General features: G+C 41.0%; 1 protein-coding gene across 2 annotated transcripts in view; it reads right to left on the reverse strand.

The window, feature by feature from the left end:
• Window positions 1-423: 423 nt before the first annotated feature.
• The window catches only part of Klf7 (Kruppel like factor 7), an 89,221-nt gene continuing 62,427 nt past the window's right edge, over window positions 424-27,217 (reverse strand). For both annotated transcript variants that reach the window (XM_015481309.2, XM_048808408.1), the window contains 2 exons: window positions 12,966-13,089; window positions 424-6,619 (listed from right to left, as the gene is read on the reverse strand). In XM_015481309.2, coding sequence (XP_015336795.1) covers window positions 6,568-6,619; window positions 12,966-13,089 — 176 coding nt within the window. In that variant the 3' untranslated portion in view covers window positions 424-6,567. The remainder of the gene's footprint in view (window positions 6,620-12,965; window positions 13,090-27,217) is intronic.

The following is a 27,217-nucleotide window of genomic DNA, read 5'->3' on the forward strand; positions in this document are numbered from 1 at the left end:
CCAGAACAAACGGCCCCCTCTCACCAAATAAACCAGTTTCAATAGCCTCCCCCAACCTCCTAAACAAATAACATCTTATCATCTGCCTCATTCTAAAATATTGCTCTTCATAATCTTGAACTATTTGCTCTTTTATTCTCCTCTTGAAGAAATAAGCTGCCTTCAGTGTCCCTTCTTTATTTGGACACAGAGCTACCTCACTGAAACCATAATGTACACCCACGTGTGTGTGCGCGCATGCACGCGCTCACGCACATACACACACACATACCATCCTCCCAAACAAAGAAAAATGACCAAATATCTTTCACCCTTCCTTTCTCCAAGAGAAAAAATTCCCAAGAGGTATATAAGGCCTCATTTGTGTCTTTTTGAGGATTTTCTTCCCCAATGAAATAAACTAAGGAGAAATACAGTAAGGCATTCCAAGGCCAAACACATTCTACTGTTTATTACACATATTACATTCTTAAATAAAAATGCATCACATAACATTTTTTGCATAGATATCTTACAATATACCAATTTAAAAAAGAATTATGAAACAGACCAGTAACAAAAATAAATTTTTTCTTCATTAATAATTTTGTAACATTAACATACCACCATCATATAATACAAATAATAGTTTTAAATCTTAAGACTTTTGTACAGCAAAAAAACTTGACAAAGTAATATATTTATATATATATATATAAAAAGCTTAAAAAAAATAAAATGTCAAAAAAAGGCATAACCGAGGGCTATAAGACTGGGTACTTCTGTGATATATTATAAATACCAGAGAAGGCCTGAGAGAATGTGACGGGGGAGGCGGGGTGAGGGGAGGGGCTGGGAGTAGGTCTTTCCAAACACACTTGTTAGACACATCTGGCAAAAGGAAATGTATAGTGCAAAAATAAATTTCTTCAAGCAACTGTGAAGAAGATGATCAAGATTTCAAATAAAGTCATGGTGGCCGGGGAAGTTGCATGGTGAGAGTAGTGGGGGAGAAAATGGCTTGCAGGGGGGTTGTGAATGGAAGGGGAGGCTTCAAAAAACATTAAACATTTATTTTTGCCTCTGTGTTAGCAAGGAAATCTTGGCCATAACAGGTGTATTTTTCCTCCCTGGAATGAAGCAGAAGTGAAAACTAAGGAAATTAAACTAAGTCAGGGTTTGGATAGGATATGCATGCTGGGGGGGGGGGAACAAAACAAAAAACATAAAGGTCAAGAACCAGCCAATGAGCCCCAAAGCCTTCAGGACCTAGATTTGCAGAAATCATCTGCCTCCAGTCTAAAGGCCTAGGATATAAATGTCCCCTCTCTCCACCCACTGCCCCTCCCCTCCATGTGGAACTAACTCCCAGTGTGGTTTTGATATACTGGCAATTACAAGCATCCATCCCCCCCCCCCAAAGATATTAGGCACTGGTGGCTACTCCTCCTAAACGTCAGTAGCCTGTTTTCCTTCTGCGAAGGTACAATGGGCACATGCGCACGCCCGTCCAGGCACGTGTGCACATACCACCCTCATTATTCTGACGTGGGGTCCTTTTTATGGCAGTAGACAGAAGCTGGAGTCAAAGCAATTTACGATTCCAAAGCTCACAGTTGAAAAAAATTGTATAAACAGTCCCCAACCAAGAACGTATCAACATTCCCTCGTGACCACTGAGAGGGAGCCCTGTTTGAAAAGAGTATCTTGTTTGGGATACTGGTGAAGTGACAGCCTAGGATTTCTCTCTCATTTTTGATACCTGTTTCCCGAGGACTTATATGTAAATGCAAAACACCTGAAGAATACAGTACTATAATATTGGAAGGATGAGCGTAAGAAAGTTAACTGCAGCTTTATTTGTCCCCTTTCTGGGATTTATTATAGGAACCAACAGAGGAGACTTAAGCAAGAGAAACCCTGGAGCCTCAGTTAGTCATGAGATACCACATTATTTACAAGCAGTTTTTGCTTCCTTTGACACACATCTCTGTTGTCCCATCTCAAGTATTTCAAAAAGTCCTCCAAGAGGAAAATAGGCCATCGAAAAAGACATTGATGTATCCTCCGGCCAGGCCCTCTAGTTTCCAAGATGAGATATCACCATGTTTACCGAAATTTAATCCAGACATCCATAATTTGAGTCCTCCTGCCTGCCCCTGCTCCTGCCACGTACAGAAAATGGAAGGAAAAACTTCCATGAATAAATTTCAACCAGATTTTACATACTGAATTTCCACTTTGGCAATGTTTGGGGTGCAAAATTGTGGCCCGAAATGCTGGCCCTCAAAAGATTTTTTTGTTTGATTTTATAAAGGAGGAAAGAAACAATTTCTGTAGTCCAATTGGGTTAAATCTCTCGACTCTCCCTCCTTTCTTCCTTCTCCTAAACAGAACTCATGCAAAGGAGAAGACAAGAGCACTTCCCACTATATTTTTTATTTTACAAAGTGACTTCCATGGAGGAAATAATTTTAAACCATCAAAATTAATCACTGGGTTTTGTTGTTCTTGCAATTTGAATCTATTTCTTCTGGTTCTCCCATAGAACACAGGAGTGAAGGCTACAGGCAGAATGTTCTGAATGCTCTGGATGAACCACCCCAAAACTCTGTTTATTTCCCCTTTGATGTAAATAGACATGGATAATCTGGAAGCTTATCCCAAACTAAGTTCTTAAAAAATTTTCTCTGTCTTTAGAGAAGATTTTTTTAAAACCAGAAATCCATTCTGCTCATCGTGCATGAGGTTGGCTGTCTTTTTACCCTGTTATAATCAGGCAATCAAGATGTAAAAGGGCACAGAAGGTGTGGGTGGGGAGGTGATGACATTGAGAAAAGGGGTATTTGAAGGGCTTTGCAAGGGAAAGCACATAGAGAGAAGGAAATGGTCAGCATGAAGGTCATTTTGGGGTCTTCAATATTTTTACAAAATGCAGCTTTGTCATGGAATCCAAATGCCTCTGTATCTGGACATAATACTCGGGTCACCACCAGGCATATGCTGGGGCAGTGAACCAACAGGGGGCAGGAGGCCAGCAGCTAGGAGCAGCTTTATCATTCAGGTTTCCACATCTCTGACTTACAGCCAATGTGGTAGGAGAAAGAAGCATAACTTGAAATAAAGAAAACTGTCAGTGGCTTAGAAATACATCAAACTCTGAACCCTGGATCGAGAATGCTTGAGAGGACATCCACAGAAACACCATGCCAGGTTTCTCCTTTCAAATTTGGGATCCCTGGAATGTTAGGAGGTAACCATTTAATTGAGAAAGGGGTTGAATGTGTTTCCAATGTCCATCAAAAAAAAGCACTGCTAAAAATAACCAGCCCTCTTGGGAGCCAAACACATTCCGATTCTTTCTTGGAAAAACCTGTTCACATCAGAGATGATGGACCGTTCATCACCAATCCATTTCCAAAATGAGCGGGGCCACCCCCGCCCACAGCGAGGGCTGGTTATCATTCACAGGTGTCAATCTGGGCTAGAGAAGAACAGTTTCAAAGCCATACACTTAGCACCCACCGAATTCTCAGGCCATTTCTCATAGTCAGCATAGGACTGAAGCAAGCAAGCACCATCGTGGTGTTTCAGTTCACCCTGCTCTGAGAAAGGTCAGGAGCAGATTACAAAGGACCTCACTGATACAAGAGAGAGAAGTTAACCAAACATTTCAGACACTGATGAGGACCAAAGGGCCTTTGTTCTGCCACATTCAAATGAGACCACAGATGACAAAGGGGAGCAAACAGCAATGATTACTCTTTTGCATTCTTTGTGTTTTTTTAAACTTTCTTTTTAATAGAGCCTTGCATTGGTCAGTTCAAAAATTAAATTAAGTATCATAAACCCTTAATAATAGCATTTTGAGAGGCAAGAGCAGCTCCAGCTCAGGGGAGAACATGGTAAATCGTGGCAGCCATGGCTCAGGCCATCACTGGCGTGTGCGTGCGTTGGCGCTGGAGGCTGCTACAGAAAGGAAAATGAACGAACCAACAAAATGTGGGGCATCTAAAGTTTCATCTAGTGCACTGACTGGAGGCGCTACAGTTTAATACAGCTGAGGTTCAAGGTCCCTCACACATCCTTTATCCAGAAAGGATGCACCACACATTCAAATATAATCCCATGGGATGCCCTGATGGACTGGCCACAAATACACTCAAAACGCAGTTGAGGACTACGAGATTGTCAGCAAACAGTGCTCCAGAAATTGTTTCTAAGTCATATCTAGTTTTAAATCTTTGGAATAAAACTGATTTTTTAAAATACCCTCCAACTAACATATATATAATTGCCTCCGGCAAATGGACAGAATCTGTTTGTGTATGTCTGTGTGTACGTGTGTGTGTGTCTGTGTGTTTTGGGTGGGTTTTTTTTTTCTTTTTTCTTTTTTGTTTTTTTTTAAATTTTTCTTTTTGGTCTAAGTTGGAAAAAAAAAGAAAGAAAAGAAGTAGAAGGAGGAAGAGGAAGAGGAGGAGGAGGAGAAAAAAGAGAAAGAAAATTCTAAGGGCCAGACCTCAAAACACCCCAAGTGTCCAACTGGCAGCTACAGCATTTGTGATAAGGAAGTTCCTTGACCCTCAGACGAGTAGCTTCAACACTGCAGTGAAAGCAAAGTTTGTAGAAAGCTGGAAACCCAAAAGCCAAGGATCTTGAAGGTTGCTGACATATATGTGTTTGTGTTCCTTAGATTATGATTTCCTTTGAGAGACTTCAGTTTTGCATCCCAAATATGTATGGGGTGGCATTTTAACAGTCAATGAGTCAAACAGTCAAAGGAGGGCAGGAGGGGAGCCAGCTGGTATGAGGAGCAGCAACCATGTGTGGACCAAATGCCATGTTTGTTTGTTAGACGTGTCTTGAAGGGATGGTCCCAGAATATACAAAATATACAGTCTGTCCTAATAACCACCCCGCTTGCTTGCATAGGCCATGTAATGGTCCTAAAGGCAGTCTTTGGAGTTGAGGCCAGTGCCAGCTAGCTAAGAATGCGGGTAGATAGAGACCAATATTGGATGTGTGTGTGGGATGACAGGTGAGGAATGTGAACCCCCTCGGAGTCAGCTTGCAGAGTAGTGTGAGGCTTCTGTTGATCCTGGGTGCTCTAGGTCACAAGGCATGGTGGGTCTAGCCCAAACCCCAAGAAACATCCCAAGAGAGACACCTCCAACCTCCCCTTAAAGTCAACCCTCATTCCCACAATGGCATTTTGAGTGGTGGATTTTAACAAGTGGGTAATATGAGCTCAGTGGGTATGAGAGAGGAAGATAGGATGATGTTTTGTGAAGCCACTAGACTTAGGAGGCATCCTCAGTTTTCCCCACTCCTGGAAAGAGTGATTTTTTTTTTTTTTTTTGGCTTTTTGTCAGGTCAGAACCCAGAGTTAGATTAAATACGCAGCTGCCCTTTGAGACTAGCGACATCTATGCTGTGACTGGTTATAGGGTAGCAATGACACACAGCACAGTGGTTGATCACTACGAGCTGAGGTCATCGGGCCTCAAGGAGGATGAGGGAACTGTGATGTCCCGTTTGATTGGCTGCTTCGAGAGCTGGACATCCAGGTGCTGAGAGAGAAAGAGAGAGGAGTCCTGGAGAGGCTTAGTCCATGGAGAAAAGATAAAACATTTAAGCTTCCAAATAAGCTTTTCAAGTTTCGTTAGCAAAAAACAGAGATTAAAAAGAAAAAATCTAGCACTGGCAAAAAGGTGAGGCTCAAGGGATATACTGTGATTTATCATCAAGGACTTTATTCTCTTGGCCACTTTGCAGTCATGCTAGAAGTTTCCAGAATCCCTAGTGCATATGGTGTGCAAGAGTCAAAAAGTAAGAAAAGAAAACTCCTCCCTTGAGGGTGAAGTCTAGAGAAATGCAGGCCAGAAAGGTGTAAGGTGTTATTCCAGAGTCTGCCGCCGCTAAGGCCGTTGGTACCGACTCGAAAGATCTCAATGGTACTAAGAAGAACCAAAAAACCCATCAACAGTTCTGTGAGGAAGTCTGACGCACGGAATAGTAGGACTTTTCACACACAAAGGACAAATAAACCAAGAGTTAATTTTGGCTACCAAACTGCAATTTGGTTTTCTAGGTCATTTTCCCCCAACTATTTAAAAAGAAACATTAGTGCTACACATTTGCAACTTTAAGCCGGTGTATTCTCCTATCAAGTTGCACTGAGAAGCGAGTTAAATAAGCCCCTCGTACTGCCGTCCACCCGCAGAGACGTCACATCCATTTGCTTTGCTTTCCATTGGCAACAGTGGGAAGAATTCCAATAGCGCTGAAGTAAGCAGCCAGTCTGTCTTGCTGAGTTCACCTGGTTTCCTCCGTCTTCGCCTTCTACCATCTGGCTAGGGCAAGGCATAAGGAATAGACGTATATACTTTAAATATAGTTGAGTGCATGACAGCGTGGATGTGTGTGGGTCTATGTGTGAGAGGGTGTGTGTGTGTGTGTGTACACAGAGGTTTACAAGTGAGAACTTTCTTCTGCGAGGCAGTGGGTCCCCGCTGAAGTCCAGCCCCCTGCCTCAGCATTTCCTTCCAACATTGGCCGACGCCATGGCAACTCTGGCCTTTAGGATTTTTAGATATGTCTCTTCATATGGAGGGCAAGATGGTCAGACCTGGAAAAACACCTAGAACATATAGATAACAATGAGGGTATTAGAGAGGTTCACGGAAAGAATTCTACCTTCATCACCCCTTACGCTCAAAAAAAAAAAAAATGGCACACATGAAGTGAGTGTGGGAAGGTCAACTCAGGTTTTAGGCGACTTGAGTTCAAATCCTAGCCCTTCCCACAGCTGTGTGACTCTGAGCTCACAGACCTCCCTATGCCTTAATTTCCACTGTCAACTGGGGATAACCCCAGCGCTATTCTTATAGTCTGGTTGTGAGGATTAAACAAAGTGATCTATGCAGAGTACTTAGACAATTACCTGACACCTATTAAGATCTCAATGCACATTAACTATCATGATCATAATTATAATTATTAAATAAGAAGCAAATGTGAATGTACTTTGAAAACATGTGTCATGATCAAATACTATAAATACAGTAAAGAAGAATTAGACTGTGTCATTGAAGAGTGAAACTCTGACATTTTCATCCTTCTGTATCCTTGGTGGTATGGGGCTGTCTTCCTTCTAAGGCTGAAATATGGCCATTGTGATCTGCTAAGTGACAGTCACATGACCCATGGGGCCCCATGAGAGGAAGCTGAGACAGCTGCTGAAATTATTGGAAAAGAGAAGCTCTCTTTCCACTGGGATTGCTAAATTGCTAAGATATAAGCCTAGAGCTGCTGGTGTTCATATTGCCATTGTGGGAAAGAGCCTGCTTGAGAAGCAAGTGAATGGAAAGAAAAGGAATCCGGGGGATAGGAGGATTAAGAAAGAGCCCCATGACAATGTCTGAGAACCTGGGTCCAGCCAAGCATAAAGACAAATCTAATTCTGTTCTTGTTAGTTATCTAAGCTAATGCACACCCCTAGTGTGTGCTAACACCAGTCCAAGTCAAGTTCTCTATCTTATAACTAATAGCGTGGGCATTTCCATATCCTAACAGCCTGTAATCTAAGGTTTTCGCTGAAATCCCAGTTAAGTGAACATGAAAGAGAATCATCATGCCTGACTCTGGTTGTATGAACTCCCTCTTGAAATTGGCTACTTCTTTACCTATGAGAACATTCCCAGGCTTCCCACCATCCAAATCTCTTGTTAGGATGTTAGCAAGCTGCCCTGCTCAGGTTAGCAGGGTTTCCTGTTCAGAGCAGGATTTCCCTGTGTTTGTTCATTCTTTAAACAAACAAACCAAAAAATCCACCCTGTCCCCTGACCCCAACATTCTCCACACCCTCTGTTTATGTCCATTCCTTAAATAGGTTCACGTGCAGAATAGAACCCCAAGGAAATGAAGCAAAACAGGACAAAGGTACAATGAAAAACACAGAAGAATTGGAAAATTTCAGCAGAATATCACTTAAACCAATAACGTACTGAAAAATAACAATGTTGATTGCAGCCACCTCTTTCAGGCCCTGACTGAGGATGGGCAAGCTATTTGGATAATCCCTTGGAGATAGCAATGAAGGAGATCTGATATGCTATAAAATGGTGATAAGTATCTTTGGTACACAGGAAAAACCTGCTGGGGATTGAATTTCCAAGGTGCACAACTCTGTCCTGTCCTGGGCACAGCTCAGTACTGCCCACTGCCTGTTTTCTTTCCAGCTCTCCTACTTTCTTTTCTCCTTCTTTCCCTACCTCCTACCTCTCTTTATCCCAAGAACCTAAAGGAAAAAAACCAAGTTGGGAATTTCTCTTTTTAGGTATTTCTTTTTTAAGTTAACATCCTGACAACAACCTATTAAAAAAAAAAAAAGAATGCCATTCTTATTTCAAGTACTAGATGAGATATTCATCAGAAAGTGGCCAGGTCAGGATTTGAACCCTGGAAATCTCAGCTCCAGAATTCATACTGTTAGCCACATCTGCTTTTTTTAGGCTGAGACAACAATCACTGAGCCATCCATTTAAGGAGTTTGTGGTCCGCAAGCATCTATAGTGAGTGCCCCACACCTGTGGTTATGGGCAGTGACATGGCAAAAGAGAATTAAGGCTGTAGATGAAATAAATTTACTAATCAGCTGGCATTAAAGTAGGGAGGTAATCCTGGGTTCCCTAGGTGGGCCAAAGTCGCCAGAAGGGTTCTTAAAAATGGAAGAGGGGATTGAAGAAGAGGCTCAAAAGATGGCAGCATGAGAAGGATTGAGCAGTTTTGGTGTCAGGAGATAGGGTCATGAGCTAATGAAAAGGAGTTTCCAGGAGCTGAAAAAGCACAGGTTCCAGAATGTAGCCCTACCAATGCCCGGATTTCAGCCCAGAGAGACCCATGTTGGGCTTCTAACTCACAGAATGGTAAGGGAGTCAATTTGTAAAGTAAATAAACATGATATGAAATGTGTGGAGATTGGTTACAGTGGCAGTTAGAATGTAACCCAAAGGTTAAGTGGTTGGGCCAGAGCAGTTGAGACCCGAGAGAGACAGTATCGTAGTAGGCACCAGGAATGTTGCCCTTCCAAAAGAGGGCACAGGGACTTGAGATGGTGAGAAGTGAAGAGGTCCTGGCAGTGGGCAAAACCCCTTTGTTTTCTTTTCTATGCCCTGGGAACTTTCAGGAAAATAGCATTCTTGATACAAAACTTTATTTGAAAGCATTGCTCAGTCATGTATGTGTTCACCTTTAGTCTGCCTTTGCCAGTTACTGGGTATCTAGTGATATATGTGCAAGCATCTGACTTTATCCTTCCATCTTTTTCAGGAAAATGAAATAGAAAAAAAATCAAACCAAATCTTTAACTTGATATGAACTGGAACTGAATCAAATGAGCATCAGTGTTTGTTCAAATACTAGGAAATACATGATGCTTAGAATTAGACCAGGTTCCTTACCATTAAGAGTTGTGTTTTTTTTTTAATTTAATACATCAGCAAGATATTTAGTCATGATTAATTTTTATTTATTAATTTATACTTACTGAATTCCTTATAGGAATAGTAAAAGTTAAAAAGTAATAGTTAAAAGTTAATAGATAAACTCACTACCTAGAAACACACAGAATCAAATAATTTTAAGGGAAATAGACTTCCAGAGGGTATTTATAACTATACAGCAGCCAGATGACCTTAAATAAGGTTCTTAGTGCCTGAAATCTGTACATTGCAGAGGACTAGTCAAACCTCACAACCACTTCTCTTGCTTATAAAAACGGCACAGTACGGTCACATGGGTATTGACAGCTATCTACCAGGGGACTAATGGGCTGAGATACTGGCTGGCATTTCCTACTACCTATCAGTGCACTGACGTAAAGAGCAAAATGCCCCCTCCACACTACCCAAGAGCTCAGGTAGTACCCTGACAGCAGTGCCCCTGGAATATAACTGCTCACGTGGTAGGATGGTGTTGTGCATATTCCTCTAATGGAAACAGAATCTTATTTACCACCATTAGCAGCCTCATGCTCTATGGGCTGCAAAATGACTCATCCCTCTAGCAACTGGTCACTGTGTGATCTTCGTGGTTCAATCTCATGGTAAGGAAATGGCACAGTCACCTTACTGGTTTTCCCCCAACTGAAACCTGAAGTCAGAGGTCACAAAAAACAGTGTCTTCAAGGGTCAAGTAGATAAGACATATAAGTGTAGTGAGCCACATGTGAAAACCCACAGCACTCTTGGGCTTTTCCCACTTCAGGTTAAGCATGGATACAAAGAAATACTGCTCTTTTGGTAAGAGGAACAACAGAGGAGGTTGGCTAATACTTCAAAATAAATGCTTTGCTTTCATGTGGGGGAGGCAATAAGGGGTGGTGAGGACAGTGGAAAAATGTCATCATGTGGCCATCATAAATGGATAGTGATGGCTAGTCAGTTCTAGCCAATGAGGGCCACGTGGGAATGTGAGCCCACTGTCCAGATCTTATTTTTTTCAGCAAAGTCAGAAATATAGACTTTTCCATATGAAATTTAACAATCTTAAATATTGGCTAAATAAATAAAAAATGCCTCATGTATTTTTTAAACTTCTCTGGACAAAAATAGAAGCATAAGTGAGATTGGTACTAGAAAAAGAAAGCTCAAACCCTGTTTAGCTTCTAAATAGGGTAGTCTGCTCAAATTTTAAAGGGCAAGGAGTACATGCACATATCCTCTGGTACCAATCTTCAGTCCTGGGGAGGGCTGCAGATGCTATCTCTGAATGTAAAAGTCTCCCAAGGAATACCAACTCCTTGGTGACTCCGGGCCTTCCTTTCATCTACTTGGGGCCATTCCAGTTCCCCAAGCCACCTCCCAGACCTGTCTATTCTTAGCACACCTGCTACAATTGAAATGCAAGGTGCTGCCTGTCATGAGAAACTGATGAGAAACTAACCCTTCCTTTCCAACACTGTTGAAGATGCACTACTATCCTGTGCCCCAGGACTCTAGTATATTCATGTACCAACTGTCCAGCACAATTCTAGCTCCAGAAACCATGGTGTATTTTGATGGAGAAAATAAAGCAAGTGACTAACCAAATTGCCCATCACTGAAAACTCCTTCATTGAAATGTCCAGTATGTTTGGAATCTTTTTCCACCTAAATCACACAAATGGCCAGATGGAAGGCTAAAACATTGACTGCTCAGAAGTTGTAAATTCCCTCAATAGTGAGTTGATTTGAAGAGAAGGGATAGCAACCCTGTCAATTTCCCCTGAGAACTCTCTGTCTAGTTCCAAGGATCATGGCGACCCATCATGCCCAAGGAACAACCTCAACACCCTTCAGAAACAGGTAGGTGACCTGTGGTGTGCCTACTGCCAACACACTGTGACAACTCACAAAGAGTCCACCTTCATTCCGGCTGATGTCACAGAATGCCCTCCCTCAAAGACTGTGAGCACAGACAATGTGGGTGTGTGGCTTCTTTATTAGCTACGGCTAAATAGGAGTGAAGCAGGTACACTTGGAACATGAAGGATGCTACACAGGAGACACTTTCTTAGGACACAGTCTGCAGAAGAACAACTGCTGATTCATGACACTCAGGAAGACTTCTAGGGAGTGGGATGGAAATCAACAACTGTTTCTGGGAGGCAGAACAGAATTCCAAGGGAGAGGGAGGAGATCGCTGCCCTGGGTGGAAGTCTATCTCTGAGCTCCAGGAGGCACAGGATCCTTATTTAGTTCTTAAAAAATTAAGATAAGAGGAAAATAGCCTTCTCAGGAAAAAGGGGGTGAAAAAAAAGGAGGAGGAAAAATACAATTGCTCTTTTCGAGGTACCTTAAAGAAGCACCCAGACAACTTGGCCAACTAAGAGACTTGGACAACCCTGTCCTGCTCTTCAAACAAATAAACACTGCTGAGGAAGGCCTGGCCAACGGGAGGTGCAGGACACAGGGATGGGGGAGGCAGGATGCAAAAACGATCGCATTTCCTCCCAAGGAGAGCCAGGCCACTGCTGACATCCTGCCCACCCCCTCCTGCCATCCTGAGAGCTGCTGCCCAAGCCGGGGAACCCTGAGGCTTTCAGGGGCTTTTATCGTATTAGAAGCATTTTTCTCATCATAACTGAGACCTTTAGTATTGCATTAAAAAATGGTTAATTTTCTTAAGCTTCCTTTTAAACACAGAAATAGGATTAGAAGGATAACACGCTCAGATGCAAGCCCATTATTTGATTATGTCTAAACCTAATCCTGCCTTCACCTTGGCCTGCAGAGTCTCCATTTTGGGGTTTATTGGTTGATAATGCCAGGGCTGTCAGATACTATTACTTGGGTAGTATCTGTTGCTACGTGATCCTTCTTCCACTATCAAATGCTGAAGGTCTGAAATTGAATTACGGGGGGCAGTTCTCAAAGGGTTGCCATCTTTTGGACCTTCATGCTTATCTCCAAGGGAGGAAGGAATGGTCCAGGCCTCCAAAGAGTAGAGGCTTTCTCCAGTAAATTCATTTCCAATAATGCTTCAGGAGAAAAAGAAAAAAAAAACCTTATAAACTAACCTCCCTTCTGTTAGACAAGCTATTTTTTCATGTTATGAAGGATGAGGGAAAACGGTATTGATGTTAATAAAAAGATCAGAAGCAGCAGCTGCAGGTGACCATTCTCTACCCTATTACTTTTCCTATTATACTAAAATTATTTGTCACATCATCTCCCTGAGGGTGGGAACAATGTCTTGTTGATACCCAGTGACAAACATAGCTCCCAGCCCACAGCTAGTGTTCAATAAATGCTTGCCTAACTGAACCAAGAATTCGTACCACCTCTTGATGACACGCAAGCAGACATACCCTCTTGGTGGAGAAGTAAAAGGCACTCCTAAATCTACCCATTTGTAAGACAGGTTTATGGCAAATTTAAGCTCCCCCTCCCCGCCCAATCCTCCTCTCATCCCTCCCTAGCCCAGCAGCTTCTAAGGCTCTTTACCTGTCGCAGTGGTTGCATTTAAAGGGCTTTGCACCTGTGTGTTTCCTGTAGTGCCTCGTGAGCTCATCACTCCGTGCAAAACGCCACTCGCATCCTTCCCATGAGCACTTGTAAGGCTTCTCACCTGCCGAAGAGAGGGAAAGACCAGGGTCAGTGACGTAACCTCCTACAGCTGATCTGGGTGTGCTGCCTGATGGTCAGTCTTAGAAAAAGCCTGTATAAATCATTCTCAAAAGGCTAGATTTCCTAACAGGGCACATCACATTTTTTTTTAAGTCTCTTCATTTTGTTTTGTTTTGTTTTTTTAAACCTTCAAACATGGTTTCACAAGATCTTCAAATCTGAAGCTGTCATTTCAGTGCTCAGAGTCAGAGCATTTCCTTTGACTTGTGAAGGATCAATTTTTATTTATTTTCTATTCCCCGGAACACTTTGACCCCCCACAGTCCAAGCAGAAAGGAAATGTGCTATTTTCACCGGAACCACAAATGCTTCTGATTCTATTTTTCTCTAGAATCTACGGTAATTTACCATTTTGGGATTTTTTAGTCTCCTCCGTCCCCTCCCCTTCTACCACAAACCATAGCCAGGTAAGCTGATTGACAGGACCAACAGCCCAGTAAGACAGGTTTATGGCAAATTTAAGCTCCTCGTGCCTTCCAGTAAGTGTGAGCGAAGAAGGGACAGGCAGGAAGGAGGAGCATGATTTGAAAGCAAAACAAAAATCACTTGATGAGTCCTGGAATTTTTGGAAAATACTGTCACCAAAGTTCTGGTTAGGAAACCATAACTTAATGACTCCAGTGCATCCATATTATTACACAATATTTTAGAAGTCAATTTGTAGAGCAAGGTTTCAGCCACAGGGTAGCTGCTTAGAAGCATGAAATTTGAGTACATGTGCTCAAGTGACCTTTCACAGGAGAAATACAGATAAAGGAATATGAAGAGAAAGACATAACTTTGCCTGGGACCTTCTTTAAAAAAAAAAATTCCTTTTAACTCATCATGTGTCTGTCACCAAACATGACAAATATTTGCTCTTCCAACTGTGTCGTGGACTGGTTCTAATTAAGAAGAAAAATAACGTTTAAAACCCCCATGAAATCATGAAACCGAGGCCCTGCCACCCAAAGGCAAGTAAGCACAGTGGTTAAGGTCTCCCAAGCTACCTTTCCAAGGTTCAGCTTGCTCTTCTGCCCCTACGGGTCTAACCTTGGGCAAAGTTGAGTAAGCCTGGGTAACGGTCTAACCTTGGGCAAGTTTAAACCTTTCTGTGCCTCACACACAAGTATGTACCTCAAAATGTTTGGAAAGGATAAATCAATATGCATACACATTGTATATTAATTAGAACAGTGGCTGGCACATATGAGATTCAAATAACTGGTACATTACATACTGCATAACTTGGTATTTCAGGATACAGAGGTGCCAAACGATGGATGGAACATTATTTCTCCATTTTTTAATAGCTAAATCTTCACTCTGCAGCCCTTAAGAAGATATTACCAGTTACTATACTTGACCTACTTTCTTCTTTCCACCTTTCTCTTCCCTTTAAACTTGACTACAAAGCATTCACAGTCTCTATTTGTATCACCTAGAATCAAACCAAACATGCTCGAAATTTTTATTTCATTAAATTGGTGCCCTAGTGAGCCACTGCTCTGTAAGACCCACAGAGAAGAGGAATGAGACACACAGACGTTTCTTTTAAAGAGAACCAGGAGGACATGAAGGAGGGTTGGAAGCCCAGGAGGAAACCCATTCATTTTTGGAAACCTGGGGGGGGGGGAAAAAATGAATCACAGAGCCGTGTTAAAAGGTCACCTTCTGGCTCCTTACAGCCAAAATTGTACAAGAGATTGCACCTGCTAAAGTTAAGGTAGATGACTGGAGGTGTGACATCAGTTTTGTCATCAGCATACTTGGGACCTTGCTCAATTTCTTATGGACTCTAGACCTTAGTGTCTTTATCTGCTAAATGGGGGTAGGTCTATTCATAAACGTGTATTTATTATGAGGTCTAAGTAAGTTGTCATGCACAAGATTATGTCTCTTGAGCCTGGAACCCAGCAGGTCTTCAGTTAATCTCAATTCCCTTTCCTCCCCCTATGTTTGCAGGGGCTGCTAGGGAGAAAGGTCTAATTAGCTGTCAATAAAAACTTTAAGAGCTCATGGCTCCAGACAAGTCTGGAGTCACTTGGGGCAGCCTAAATATTGGAAAACAGGGAGACCTTTTTAAAAGTTTTTAATATTTTCTTAGTACATGGAGGGAGAATGGATCTGAAAAACTGAGTGTTCTTTAGGTCGGTGCTGAATAAGAGGGTTAGTGAAAGGGAATTAATGGACCCCAGTGCCCTCTCTGACAGACATGTTGGCATCATTTACTTAATGCCACTGATCACCCACAAGGTTCTCCTATTTTCAGTGGATCTGGCACAAAAAATAGGTAAATAATAATGAGAACGAGACACCTAAGACTTCAGAAATTCAAAGTGCTGTCCATTCTCAAAGATGTTCAAATATAAATAAAACTATGGTTTCCTGGCACCTCAGGAACCAAACATACCCCCAAGTGCAACAAGGGTTCCCGGGAAATCCCATGAAACTCTACACCAACAAGCCGAGACATCCAGTCCCCAAAATCAATCCCACAATCGAACTGACCCATCCATCACAGGAAACCACATTTTCAAGGGCACAGGAAGGACAGAGAAATTAAAGGAGATTGAAGTGAAGGTCTTTGAGTATTTCTTTCAATTCAAACTATTTGCTTTTCCTTTTGCCAAATTCTTTTAACCAGTCTTGTTTTGTTTTATTTTAATAAATAACATCAAGGTTTTCGTCATTTCCCAGAAAAATGCTGCAGATGCTTAGTTAATTCCCAGCACACATCGACTATCCTGTCCAGGAGCTATGTCAGTGTCCTTCCAATGGCTGTTTCCCTTTGGCCACCGCGGAGGGAGAAACTGCAGACAGCTGACGTGGCTCACGATCTTATCACGTTACACTGTTTTCTGTTTGTGGCCAGGTGCTACACAGAATAATACAGAGGACAGGCCCCTTTGTGCCCTGATATTTGGTCAAGTTATACTACAGTGATCTATCAGGCTACTCTTCCAGTGTCTATTCAGTTTATCTTTAAGATGCCATTTCTGCAAATACTCACTAATAAAAAAGTCAAAATAATCAAAAACTAACTGGACAACTGAAGGAGTAGTGCCTGAAACAAAGTTCAGAAATCAGAGGAACAGAAAAAAAATATGGGATTGGAATATGACTTCATATTTAGGGCACAGGAGTAGTGGGTTTAGGTTCTGTGCCCAGTCCCATCAACCAATTTCTCTTGGTGAGGCAGATCGGTGAAATTCTTCTTGATAGTATTTTCAGTATGGCCAAAATGGCATGTCTCCGTGGCTTGATCTGAGGTAGACCCACCTCTAGCTGCAAAGCATTAGTGGCCAACTTAATACCCCACCTAAAGATTTCTGCTCGTTCTGCATGTGGCTTGGGTTTCTTTCTTTATAAAACAATTTCTTGGCAGGTGCAGGGGCACATGCCTGTAATCCCAGTGGCTTAGGAGGCTGAGGCAGGAGGATCATGAGTTCAAAGTTAGCCTCAGCAATGTAGTAAGGCACTAACAATTTAGTGAGACCCTGTCTCTAAATAGAGTTTTAAAAAGGGCTGGGGATGTGGCTCAGTGGTTAAGCACCCTTGGGTTCTATCCCTGGTATCAAAACAAAAAAAAAAAAGGAATTTCTTTATTTAATAAAGAAAAGAAGAAATGTGTCCTATCTTTATGAGACAGAGAGAGAAAGTGAAGTGTGGGGTGGCAGGTCAGTTGTAACTAGAGCTGCTTTCCTGAAAAATCAGCCCTTCCCCCTCTACCTTCTCCTTCCCTCTCTCTTCTTCTCCACTCCAGGTACTCTTCCTGGGGATAAAACAGACTATCACCCCCTGCCCAACTTTTGTAATGACACACATTCAGCCTGCTGCACCTCAAGAATGAACACAAGCGTTCCAGAGTGGTCTATGTGAGGCAGGCAGAGAAGAGAGACTTAAAACAGTAGGAGTCCAGTCCCCAAGCTGTGATGCATTAATTGAATGAAGGTGAGCCCTTCACCAAGACGGTGGATGAGTGGCATGGTATTCTGCCCAGTTCACCATGCTAGAGGTGGACACTCTCTCCAGAACCTCCTGCATTTTAGGGAGGATATTGAGAACCCCTTTTCCTGCCTGGCAATCACCTTGGGAAACTTGTTTCCCTTGGGGAGTTAGGGGAGGACGTGCCACCTCAGAAGTGACAGTAGGTCTAATCAGGTGTAAATGGATTTACAGCCAGATGAGGGCTCTTGAGGAGAGGCAAAGGGTGCTTGAGAAACATGACTGACATTTAGAGAGGTTGAATCATAGCAAGAATTCACACTCTCCCACAAAATGGATCTGAAATGGAGTGTGGTCTAAAGCACGGTGGCATTTTTTGAGTTTCTGACAGGGTCATTTGCCCTAAATCGTGATCATCCGATTTGATTGATCAGACAACACTTTCATAAATATTTTCTGAGCATGCACCTCCAATGTATGTAGATTTATTCATGAATTATATAAATGTGCTAATGCTCCAGTATATTAGAATATTATAAAATGTACATTCAATGGAGCAATTAAAAAGAATGAGGGCAAATTAAAATAGAAGTTATATATTTTTCTTCTTGCACTCAAAAAGATCATAAATTAAACATAAATAGAAGTTATATATTTTTCCTTTTGCACTCAGTAAGATTGTGTTGCACAACCTGCTTCTGAGGCCAGTGCCCTGTGGGATAAATGGATGGGGCTTTGCTGCTGGCCCCATCTGACCAGTCTCTGTGCTCCCACAGTCTATTCTCCCCACAGCAGTCAAAGAATCCTATGAAAATGTAAATCATAGCATGTGTGTCCCTTTCAGGGACTTTAATATATTATATATCCATATAATTGATTTCTTTGACATTCCCTGGATTTTATTTTATGCATTCAAAAACATTATCCTGAAAAAGGTACCAGAAGGCTTCACCAGACTGTGAAGAACACTCACAACTCAAAAAAGGTTAAGATGAAATAAAAGTGTAAATGCTTCCTGTAGCTCCCTGTCCCTCTCAGAATAAAAGTCAAAAGCCTATAAGGCCCCACAGGATGATATCTGTATGATCCTGCTCCTGGCTACCCTTCTGATCCCTTCCAGTACGCTCTCCTTTCCAGAGTCCCATTGCTACCGTACTTTACAGGTTTGTACCTCAGGGCCTTGGCACCTGCTACTCCCTCTGCCTGGAACACTCCCTCATTTCATTCTTGATCCAGGTGTCTTCTCCTGAGAGAGACCTATCCTTACTCTCCTCCATAAAAAAGTGGATGGAGTCACTTTATCCAGTTAATCATTCTGAAATTAAGCTGCATATTATTTATGTGTTATTGCTAGCTTCCCCACTACACCATCATGTAGGTGTCCATTTTGCTCACTGTGATATCCACAGCACCAGAATATGGCCTGCTCAACCCTGCTGAATATGCTGAATAAATTTAAAAAGCATTCTGATTTGTTAACAAAGACCTGAGCATGCACAGAGGGGCAGGACAGACAGTTGCTGTCAATGTGGGGAACGGGCTTAAGAGCAGAAATGTGGGCTTGGTTATTTAAGCCTGACATCCCTCTTTGATGGGGATTAAAATGTGGTCCTCTACAATGAATGAAGTATCCCTCCCCCAACAGAAATCATTTCCACTTCATCCCTAGCTCTCAGAGCCTAAAACAGAAGGATCCTGAAAACCTACCTCTAACCTCCATCTCACACTAGGATCTCAGCCTCCTGAGCAAGGTGCCCTCTGGGAGGCAAAGTGCGTCATTTTATGAAAGTCGTTTGTAAAATTTTTCTCTCTGAAGCTGTGTCTGAGAGAGCATAAATGATATGTCAACTGTACTGGGCTAGAAATGGGCCTTTAAAGATATAGATTATAGCGTGAAATAGGAACACGTGGCAGAATCTTGCACTCAAGGTTTAATAGTTCCCTGGAAGTAAACATGGCTAATACAAAGTTTCTTCGTCCATTTTCTAATCTGCAAAATTTTAAGTTTCTAACCCAACTCCTAAAAACACTAGGACTTTGATATGCTCAAAGTTCGGTAAAAACCAATTTTATCTCTTATTGTTATTATTTTAAATGTGATTACTAGACATCTGGGTATGTCAATGGTTCTAGTTTCTTCAGGATTTGGATTAAGGACTTGGAAATTTCTCAGATCAAGAAATGGAAAAGCAGATGCATTCTCCTGTCATGTATTTTAAAAATAAAAGCAATTTTTAAAAAAAGAAATAGAAAAGCAAACTGGAAAGGAGGAAGAATATATTGTAATGGGTTTATTTGGCCACCAGTGCATCCAGAGGAAATCAGTGAAGACCCTTCAGTTACTTCTGCAACACTTTCAGCAGCACTAGAGAATTTAAGCCACCTGGGAAAAAAGCCATTGTAGAGAGAAAATGTCACTAAGCTTTCTTAACATTGGAAACATAGTAACAGGTAAACATCACTCCATAGCTTGCTATGCCTGCTCAGAGTGTAGGTGCTACAACTAAAAAATACCAAGTTATTGACTGACTCTGCTTTGGAAAATTGCCTGAGTTTCCCTTCAATTCCACCAGAATCTTAATTATTTTCTTTTTTTTTCCCCCAAGATTTTTCACTTTGCTGATTGATGGGAGACAAGACAAAGGCTTTAGTTTCCAGTCTTTCAGCATCATTTATATTAGATATTATATAAAATAAAATGTGTACTCTATTAATTTATGCTCCATTTTGCTTTTTCATTCATCTGTCACTTGTTCACCCAAAGGCCATCTAGGTGTTAGGACCTGAGCTACTGCATTTACACAAAACATCAGTCACTTTATAAGGCAAATATTTACCCTATTTTTAAAAAATTCTTGAAACAACTCTAAAACAGTGACTGGCCTAAGTTACCTCTTCATAGACTAGATCACCACCTTAAAATGGCTGTTCAAATTCTGTAGTCCAAAATTAAACCACATTCTCAATGAGGTACAACCCCTGCAGAATATGGAGAGAGGTGAAAGAGGATTGTGACATAATCCTAAAGCTGTGCTGTCCAGTACAGTAGATACAGCCACATGTGACTATAAGCAGTTGACTTATTGCTAAGGTAACTAAAGAAGTGAACTTTAAATTTAATTTTAAATCAAAAGTTAAAAAATTGATACTCTATGAAAAATGCTGTGCTCAGGATTACATTTAACTTTCACCACTGAAAAAATTAGCCTATGGATTGAGATAGGCTGTTAAAAGTTAAATATAACTCATTAATAATTTTTCATATTTACTTCATGTTGAAATGATCATATTTTTCATATAGTCATTTAGGCAAAATATATTATTAGTTTTCGTTTTACCTGTTTCTTTTTACTTGTTTTAAAAATGAAGTTACTAGGAAACTTTATATTCTGTATGTGGCCTGAATATATCTCTATTTTGAACAGCACAGTTGAAAAGATATTTTCTCTACAGACACCCCAGCATCAACTCAAGCTCCATGGCTCATCCTTTCTGTACTTTGGCCTGTGCCCACCCATGGTCTACCTGCCAGAGTTCCCATGACCACATTCTTACCCACGACAGACACACTCTCCCATGCTCAAAACCCTGGGGTACTTCCTAGCTCTGAGAAGACAGAGGAGGAAAGACTGAGCAAGGGAGCCCTGCTACTCCACCTTTGTGGAATTTCTCATCTCCACCACTTTCTTTTCATTCTCATCACTGTCAACCTTACTGTCTAGAGCTCCTGGCAATCTCACCAAATGCAACCACAGCCCTTCCCTGTGTCTAGGGCTCTCCTCCTTGTTCAGTTGCACCAGGGTCACTTCAGACCACTGCTAAAAAATGCAGATTCCTGGTTCCCATCTCAGACCTTCTCTCTGAATCCTTTTCTAGAATCCCTGTGTATGGGTTCAGGCACCTGAGGAAGTGATGCTTATCAAAGTCAAGATGCAAAGGAGAAAGTAGTGATTAAATGCAGAGGATTAAAGAACTTGGTAAAAAAGAAAATAGTACAAAGGTCCTGGGAGCAGAACTTGGAGCATTTAGGGAATGGTCATTAAACCAAGGGGTTCAAAGAAGCCTCTCTGGTCTTCACATCTCACCCCAAACTTCATGTGTGCTTGGGTCTCTCCCTGGACAGAGTGTAGATTTCATGAGAGCAGGAGTGACACTTAACTTATTCTCTCCTTTATCCACGGAGCATAGCATGAACTTTACACATAGGAGATGCTTAGATAACACTCTTATTTATATATTACCCATAAACAATGCCATAAGAAACCCAAAGTAATTTTACCTTTAAATAGTTTGTGTCCCCCATAGCCCTCTCACCAGTAGCCCTCTGGTGAAGTGATTCTTATACCCAGCTTGCATTAGAATCCCCTGAAGGATTTATAAAAAAAAAAAAAAGAAAAAAAAGAAAAAAAAAACAGGACCTCACCCTGGAGAGTGTCTGATTCAGTAGGTCTGATTCACTAGGGGAGGGCACAAGAATCTGCATTTCTAGCAAATTCCTAGACGATGCTGGTCCGGAGACCACACTTCAAGAACCACTGCTATAGTAGGGGGAAAAATGGACAACTCATCAAAACATCAATTATTCTAGTTCTGGCTTTGCCACATAATAACAATGTGGCCTTGTAGAGTCAGTTAACTTCTTTGGGACTTATGGTTCTGAATTGTGTGGGGAAGGAATTTTTTTTTAAATGTCCTGCTTCCCTTGCAGTTATGAAGAGTCAATGGAGCCTACTATGTGACAGTGGCTGGGAGATTACAAAGCCCCAAGTGAATGAAAGGTGTCACTATGATGGTGGTGACATCAAAAGGAATTTATAGGCATGGAAAAGACTAGAGAGGGTAGTGGGAACAGAGTCCCTTGGGCAAGGCAAGGGCACAGGGGTTTCTCCATGAGACTTCAGCTGGAGTCAGGCAATGCACAGAGTCACTTCACAGGCCCATTCTGCATAAGGTACCACTGGTCAAGGGAAAACACAGGATCAAACAAACTCTCTGGGGCCATGCTCCATTTTTAACAATTATTAACTTTATCAAAATGTTTGTTGGGAGACAGTGTTACAATTCTGGTGAATCTGTTAGAAATGCTGGAGGAAGCTTTTACATTGGATGGCCATTCCAATATGTGTTTTTAGATATTGTGCCATTTCCCTTAAGCCTTAAAAACTCAGAATTTTCAGAGTCAAGTTTTTTTTGTTTTAATTAAAAATGTATGCAGCATTCTAATATTTTCCAGTGGGCTCAGCCAAGTATAGCCAATTAACACTACATTCCCCCAAAACAAAACAAAACCCCACAACTCCTAAGATAGATATTGCTATTATTCCCCAAAGACTGTGGACTCACTTAAGAATTTAGACTTCAACACACTCATACCTGAAGCTATATGTTCTTAAGTTTTGAAATAGGTAAGTATGAACATTTGGAAAAGCTACATTTTGATTTTTGCACCAAATTTTAAAAATATTTTTTATATTTTTTGTTTTTTATTCCTAGTGCTCAAATTTAATTTTAAAAATTATTTCTATTAGCTATTTTAGTGATCAATCCAAAGAAAGTTTAATGTGTCTTGGAAATTTAAATACACTTCGGTGACTATCAGTTACAATAAAGTTAAAAGCTAGTTATATGTTAAATTAGAAGAAAAAGGTTACTAAAACAGCCACTTTTTTTTTCAAAAAATGACAACTTCATTGTGTGAATTTTATTGAGACTAATTGATAAGATGTTTCTTCCATTGAGTACTAAAGGTATTATTCTTCAAGCCAAGTCCCTATAATTCAATTCAATATATTTAGGTAGGAATTTAATTGTTTAAAAAACTATGATTTTTTTATTTGTTCTTTTTAGTTATACATGACCATAGAATCTATTTTGATATATTTCTACAAGCATGGAATATATATTGTTCTAATTGGGATCTCAGCCCTGTGGATGTACACAATGGTGGGATTCACTGTGGTATATTCATATGTGAACACAGGAAAGTTGTGCCAGATTCATTCTACTGTCTTTCCTATTCCCATCCTTCCTGCCTTCCCTTCATTTCTCTTTGTTTAATCCACTGAATGTCTTTTCCTCCCATTCTTGGTTAACTTTCGCATATAAAAGAAAACATTCGACTTTTTTGGGGGGGATTGGCTTATTTCACTTAGCATGACAGTCCCCAGATCCATCCATTTACTAGCAAATGTCATAAGGTCATTCTTCTTTATGGCTTATTTATTCCATTGTGTATATATACCACAATTTCTTTATCCATTCATCTTTTTAAACTCACCTTTGGTCAATCTTTAGTTTTCACTTTCCAATGTAAAGATAGTCACAATGCAAAGAAGACATGCAGAGCCGACTTTTACTATAATAATAACTAAACTGTTAGTTTTTTAATCACTTTTTAATTTTTAGGGGGGAAGGGGATACTGGAAATTGAACTCAGGGGTACTTGACCACTGAGCCACATCCCCAGCCCTATTTTGTATTTTATTTAGAGACAGGGTCTCATTGAGTTGCTTAGCACCTCACTTTTGCTGAGGTTGGCTTTGAACTATGATCCTCCTGTCTTAGTCTCCTGAGCCTCATTAAAAAAAATTTTTCAAGAATGAAGAGGAAAAAAATTTACTTTAGCTCCAAACCACATGGTTAATATGAAGGGCATCACTGAGCCAACTAAAAGTGAGGATACCCCTAAAGTAGACAACCTTTAGAATTAAATCAGCTTAGAATAGAAACCTTCCCCTAAAATCCAATCAATTCCAGAGGTTGGCAACTCACATACTCAACTCCAAATAAATAGAGCAAGGCATTCATTAGTTTTGCATTGGAGGAGAGTAGTAAGAAAAAGAATAGCGGCAGCATACATAGCTTTGAGGGAGGGTAGGCTTCCTGCAGAGGTCTTTGGGGGAGCTAAGGATACTGTGAGATGATCAGGTGCCTGAGAATCATGGAAAATGGAGATATGGAGGGCCAGTACAGGTGTGGGAGGGGAAGACAAAAACAAGATTCACCATATCAGTGACCCTTGGGGTCACCAATTGGCACCTTAGTTGATGGTGTCTAGTTTATTGTCCTGAATATGCTAAATATTTTCCTTTTTGCTAAAATTAAATAATAAAATCCTTACTATTAGAAAGTTAACTTTCTCCTACTTACATGATATATATGAAAATAAATGGACCAAGAGTATTTTAAAAAATCCTATAGGATAAAATAATCCAAAAGTCACCTAAGATCAGCTTTTGGAAACAAGATGATTGGTTTCAGCATCCTGAATTTGTTTTGATAAGCTCATAATAACACTGATTGTTATTCCCTGATTATAGGAATGCAGATAGTGAAGAAGTAGCCTAAAAATATCAATATTTCATAAGATAATCTGCCATAATAAAAAAGGTAACTTTTATCAATTTTTAAGGAAACCAAACTGAACAATTTACATCCAGATAATGGAGCGCAGGGCCCCTCCCCTTGACTAGCTACATTTGAGTTGCACAGATATAGATCCAGTTCCCTCGAGATTTTTAAAAGCAAATATCAAATCAGTGAAGGCTTAAAACATCAATAATCCACATAATTCTCTTCCAAGATGATCAAATTTTTTTTCAGAAATTGAATTTTCCCATTGGCTAAAGCAACGCAAATGATACCCAAGTATGAGGTTCAAGAAAAGAGTAATCCAAAAGAAAACTGTAGTTTCCTATTGTGACAAATGATAAACTAAGAGAGATGCTCTTTATGTACCACTGCCCACGTACAGAAAAAAAGATATCTGTGAAACCAAGGCACCTATTTTTCTATGCTCATCACCCATCACACCTTACATAAGCCTGCTGGTCCTCTGCATCACTAAATGTCCCTCCCCGACCTTTCCCACTTACAGGGGAATCTTCTACTTATAAGGTGTCAGTCTGCCACACGTCACCCTCTCCCAAAGTATTTTTTTTCTTCTCAGAAAACTACAGCCTTGTTTTAGCTTTTACTCAGGCCGCTTGTCTACTATTCCCTGTACATATTTATCTTTTTTATTTCTTGATCTCATGCCCTCCTTTTCCCCACCCACGTGAGCTGGAAAGTGCTTTTAAAACTGGGACATCTTATGCCCGCAATTCAGTAGATCCTGTCTAAGTAGGTGTCTAATATGTGTCCAGGCACTCGGTTAGACACTCCCTGATTGCCTCTTTGTAGAGGAGCCAGTCCAGCTCAGGTTCGGGCACAACATTTGGTAGGACATGTGTTAACTAATAGATCAGCCATGGATCAAAATCCATCAGTACAAAAAGCTTTGTTCACCTTGCTTTCCAGATTCAAAAATCCTAACATGCATCATCTCCAGAACACCTCACCTCTGTCCATGGTGAACCACTCAAGTCAAAGACTTAGATTTCTGGTCCAATTCACTCACAGGGAAAATATAGTCTCTTCAGTGTGACACATCAGATTTCGCCAGCATTAATGGGTTATAATATGCACCTATCAATGACATTGCTAGAGATTAAAGTAAAAAGGAGTCGCTGCATTAAAGAGATTCCAGGTGAAAAAGCACCAGGCATGCAAACCAACACAACAGGGCCCAGTGAGTTCGATACACGTGGGTGTGTGGGTACACACGTGGAAAAGAAACCCCTACAGTTCTGTAGAACCATTAAGGTAGGTGCCCCAGAGGAGATCAGCCTCAGTGAAAAGTTGCCAGGGACAAGGGCAGTTATACATCTCAGGGAGAAGGACAGGCAGGTGTCAAGGCCCAGGGGACAGTAACATTGGAGTTTATCACCATGCAGGTGAAGAATAAGTATATGAGGTGCAACCTCAAGAATGAACTGAGAGGTGGTAACACCCAGATCCTGAGGAACCTTGATGACAACACTCTCCCCTCAAGAGACTGATTTTCTTGAGGCCAGAGTCCCTTTTTATTTTTTTTAGGGGGGACAAGGGTACCAGGGATTGAACTCAGGGGCACTCAACCCCTGAGCCACATCCCCAGTGCTATTTTGTGTTTGATTTAGAGATAGGGTCTCACTGAGTTGCTTAGTGCCTCGCTTTTGCTGAGATTGGCTTTGAACTTGTGATCCTCCTGATTCAACCTCCCAAGCTGTGAGTCCCCATCTTTGTGCTTATAGCTGGCACAATGCACAGTCCTAGTAGTTTCAAAAACACATCCTCTGGGAGTGACTTTGGCAGAGGTGGGCGCTCCTTTCCTCTGCTCATAACTTGATCTGGAGGAGACTCACAATACTGAGTAATTTGTTTACAAGCTCTGGCCCTACAAAACCAATGGTCCCTTCCAGGGCAAAAGCCAGACCTTATCCATCATTTTAAGTACTCCCCAGACTTAAAATGCTAAAGACCTGTCAAAGACCCTCCATTAACCCAGCTGAACAAGCACATGCACATACTACTAGTGCATCTTCCTAAACTTCCTTCCAGCACTGTGCCTACAAGATCTTCCTACATCTTGTGTCTGCTCCTCCCTAGTAGGAGTCATTAGGAAGAACCCTTGAAGACTAAAGCCTTTGGAGTCTACATGAACACACACACACAGCCTCCCCTCCCCCCCAAAATCTGCAAACAATTCAGCACAAACATATTGACACCCACATATGTAGAAACATCCCCTCACAATCTGTCAGACTATATACCCCTAACCTCAAAGAGCCTTAATTTTTGTCTGTGCTAAACCCACAGCTACAAGATGCTTTCTCTTCATTCTTCTACTGGAGAATGAAAGCATCTGGGAGGAAAATGTCACTGCAATATAACTTTTCACTTTGGAGGTGAAAAAGATGCAAGGCATATAAACGTGTGGTTCATTGGATCCTACATGCTTGCTCTCAGTCAGTAATTTCCCAGTCACTTCATATTATTCTGATAAGGCAATATTCTCATGAAGTGTAAAATGTACCTTAAGTTTCCATTCTGGATTTCTGCTATTCCAATGGAACCTAGTTTTCATGCAAGTTTTTTTTTTTTTTTGACTTTGCAATGTGCCATAAACTAATATACTAGGATTTTCACCAGGTCACACATTTAGAATTTCAGAACTCAAGCATTTTCATGTTAAGATGTCTGCATTATAGGCTAAAAAGAAATTATTCTTAAGACCAGAAGCATAGCAGCAACTGTCATTGTTGCCTATATTTATTCTCTTT

This window comes from Marmota marmota, unplaced genomic scaffold (genome assembly GCF_001458135.2).
Source record: "Marmota marmota marmota unplaced genomic scaffold, marMar, whole genome shotgun sequence".
NCBI lineage: Eukaryota > Metazoa > Chordata > Mammalia > Rodentia > Sciuridae > Marmota > Marmota marmota.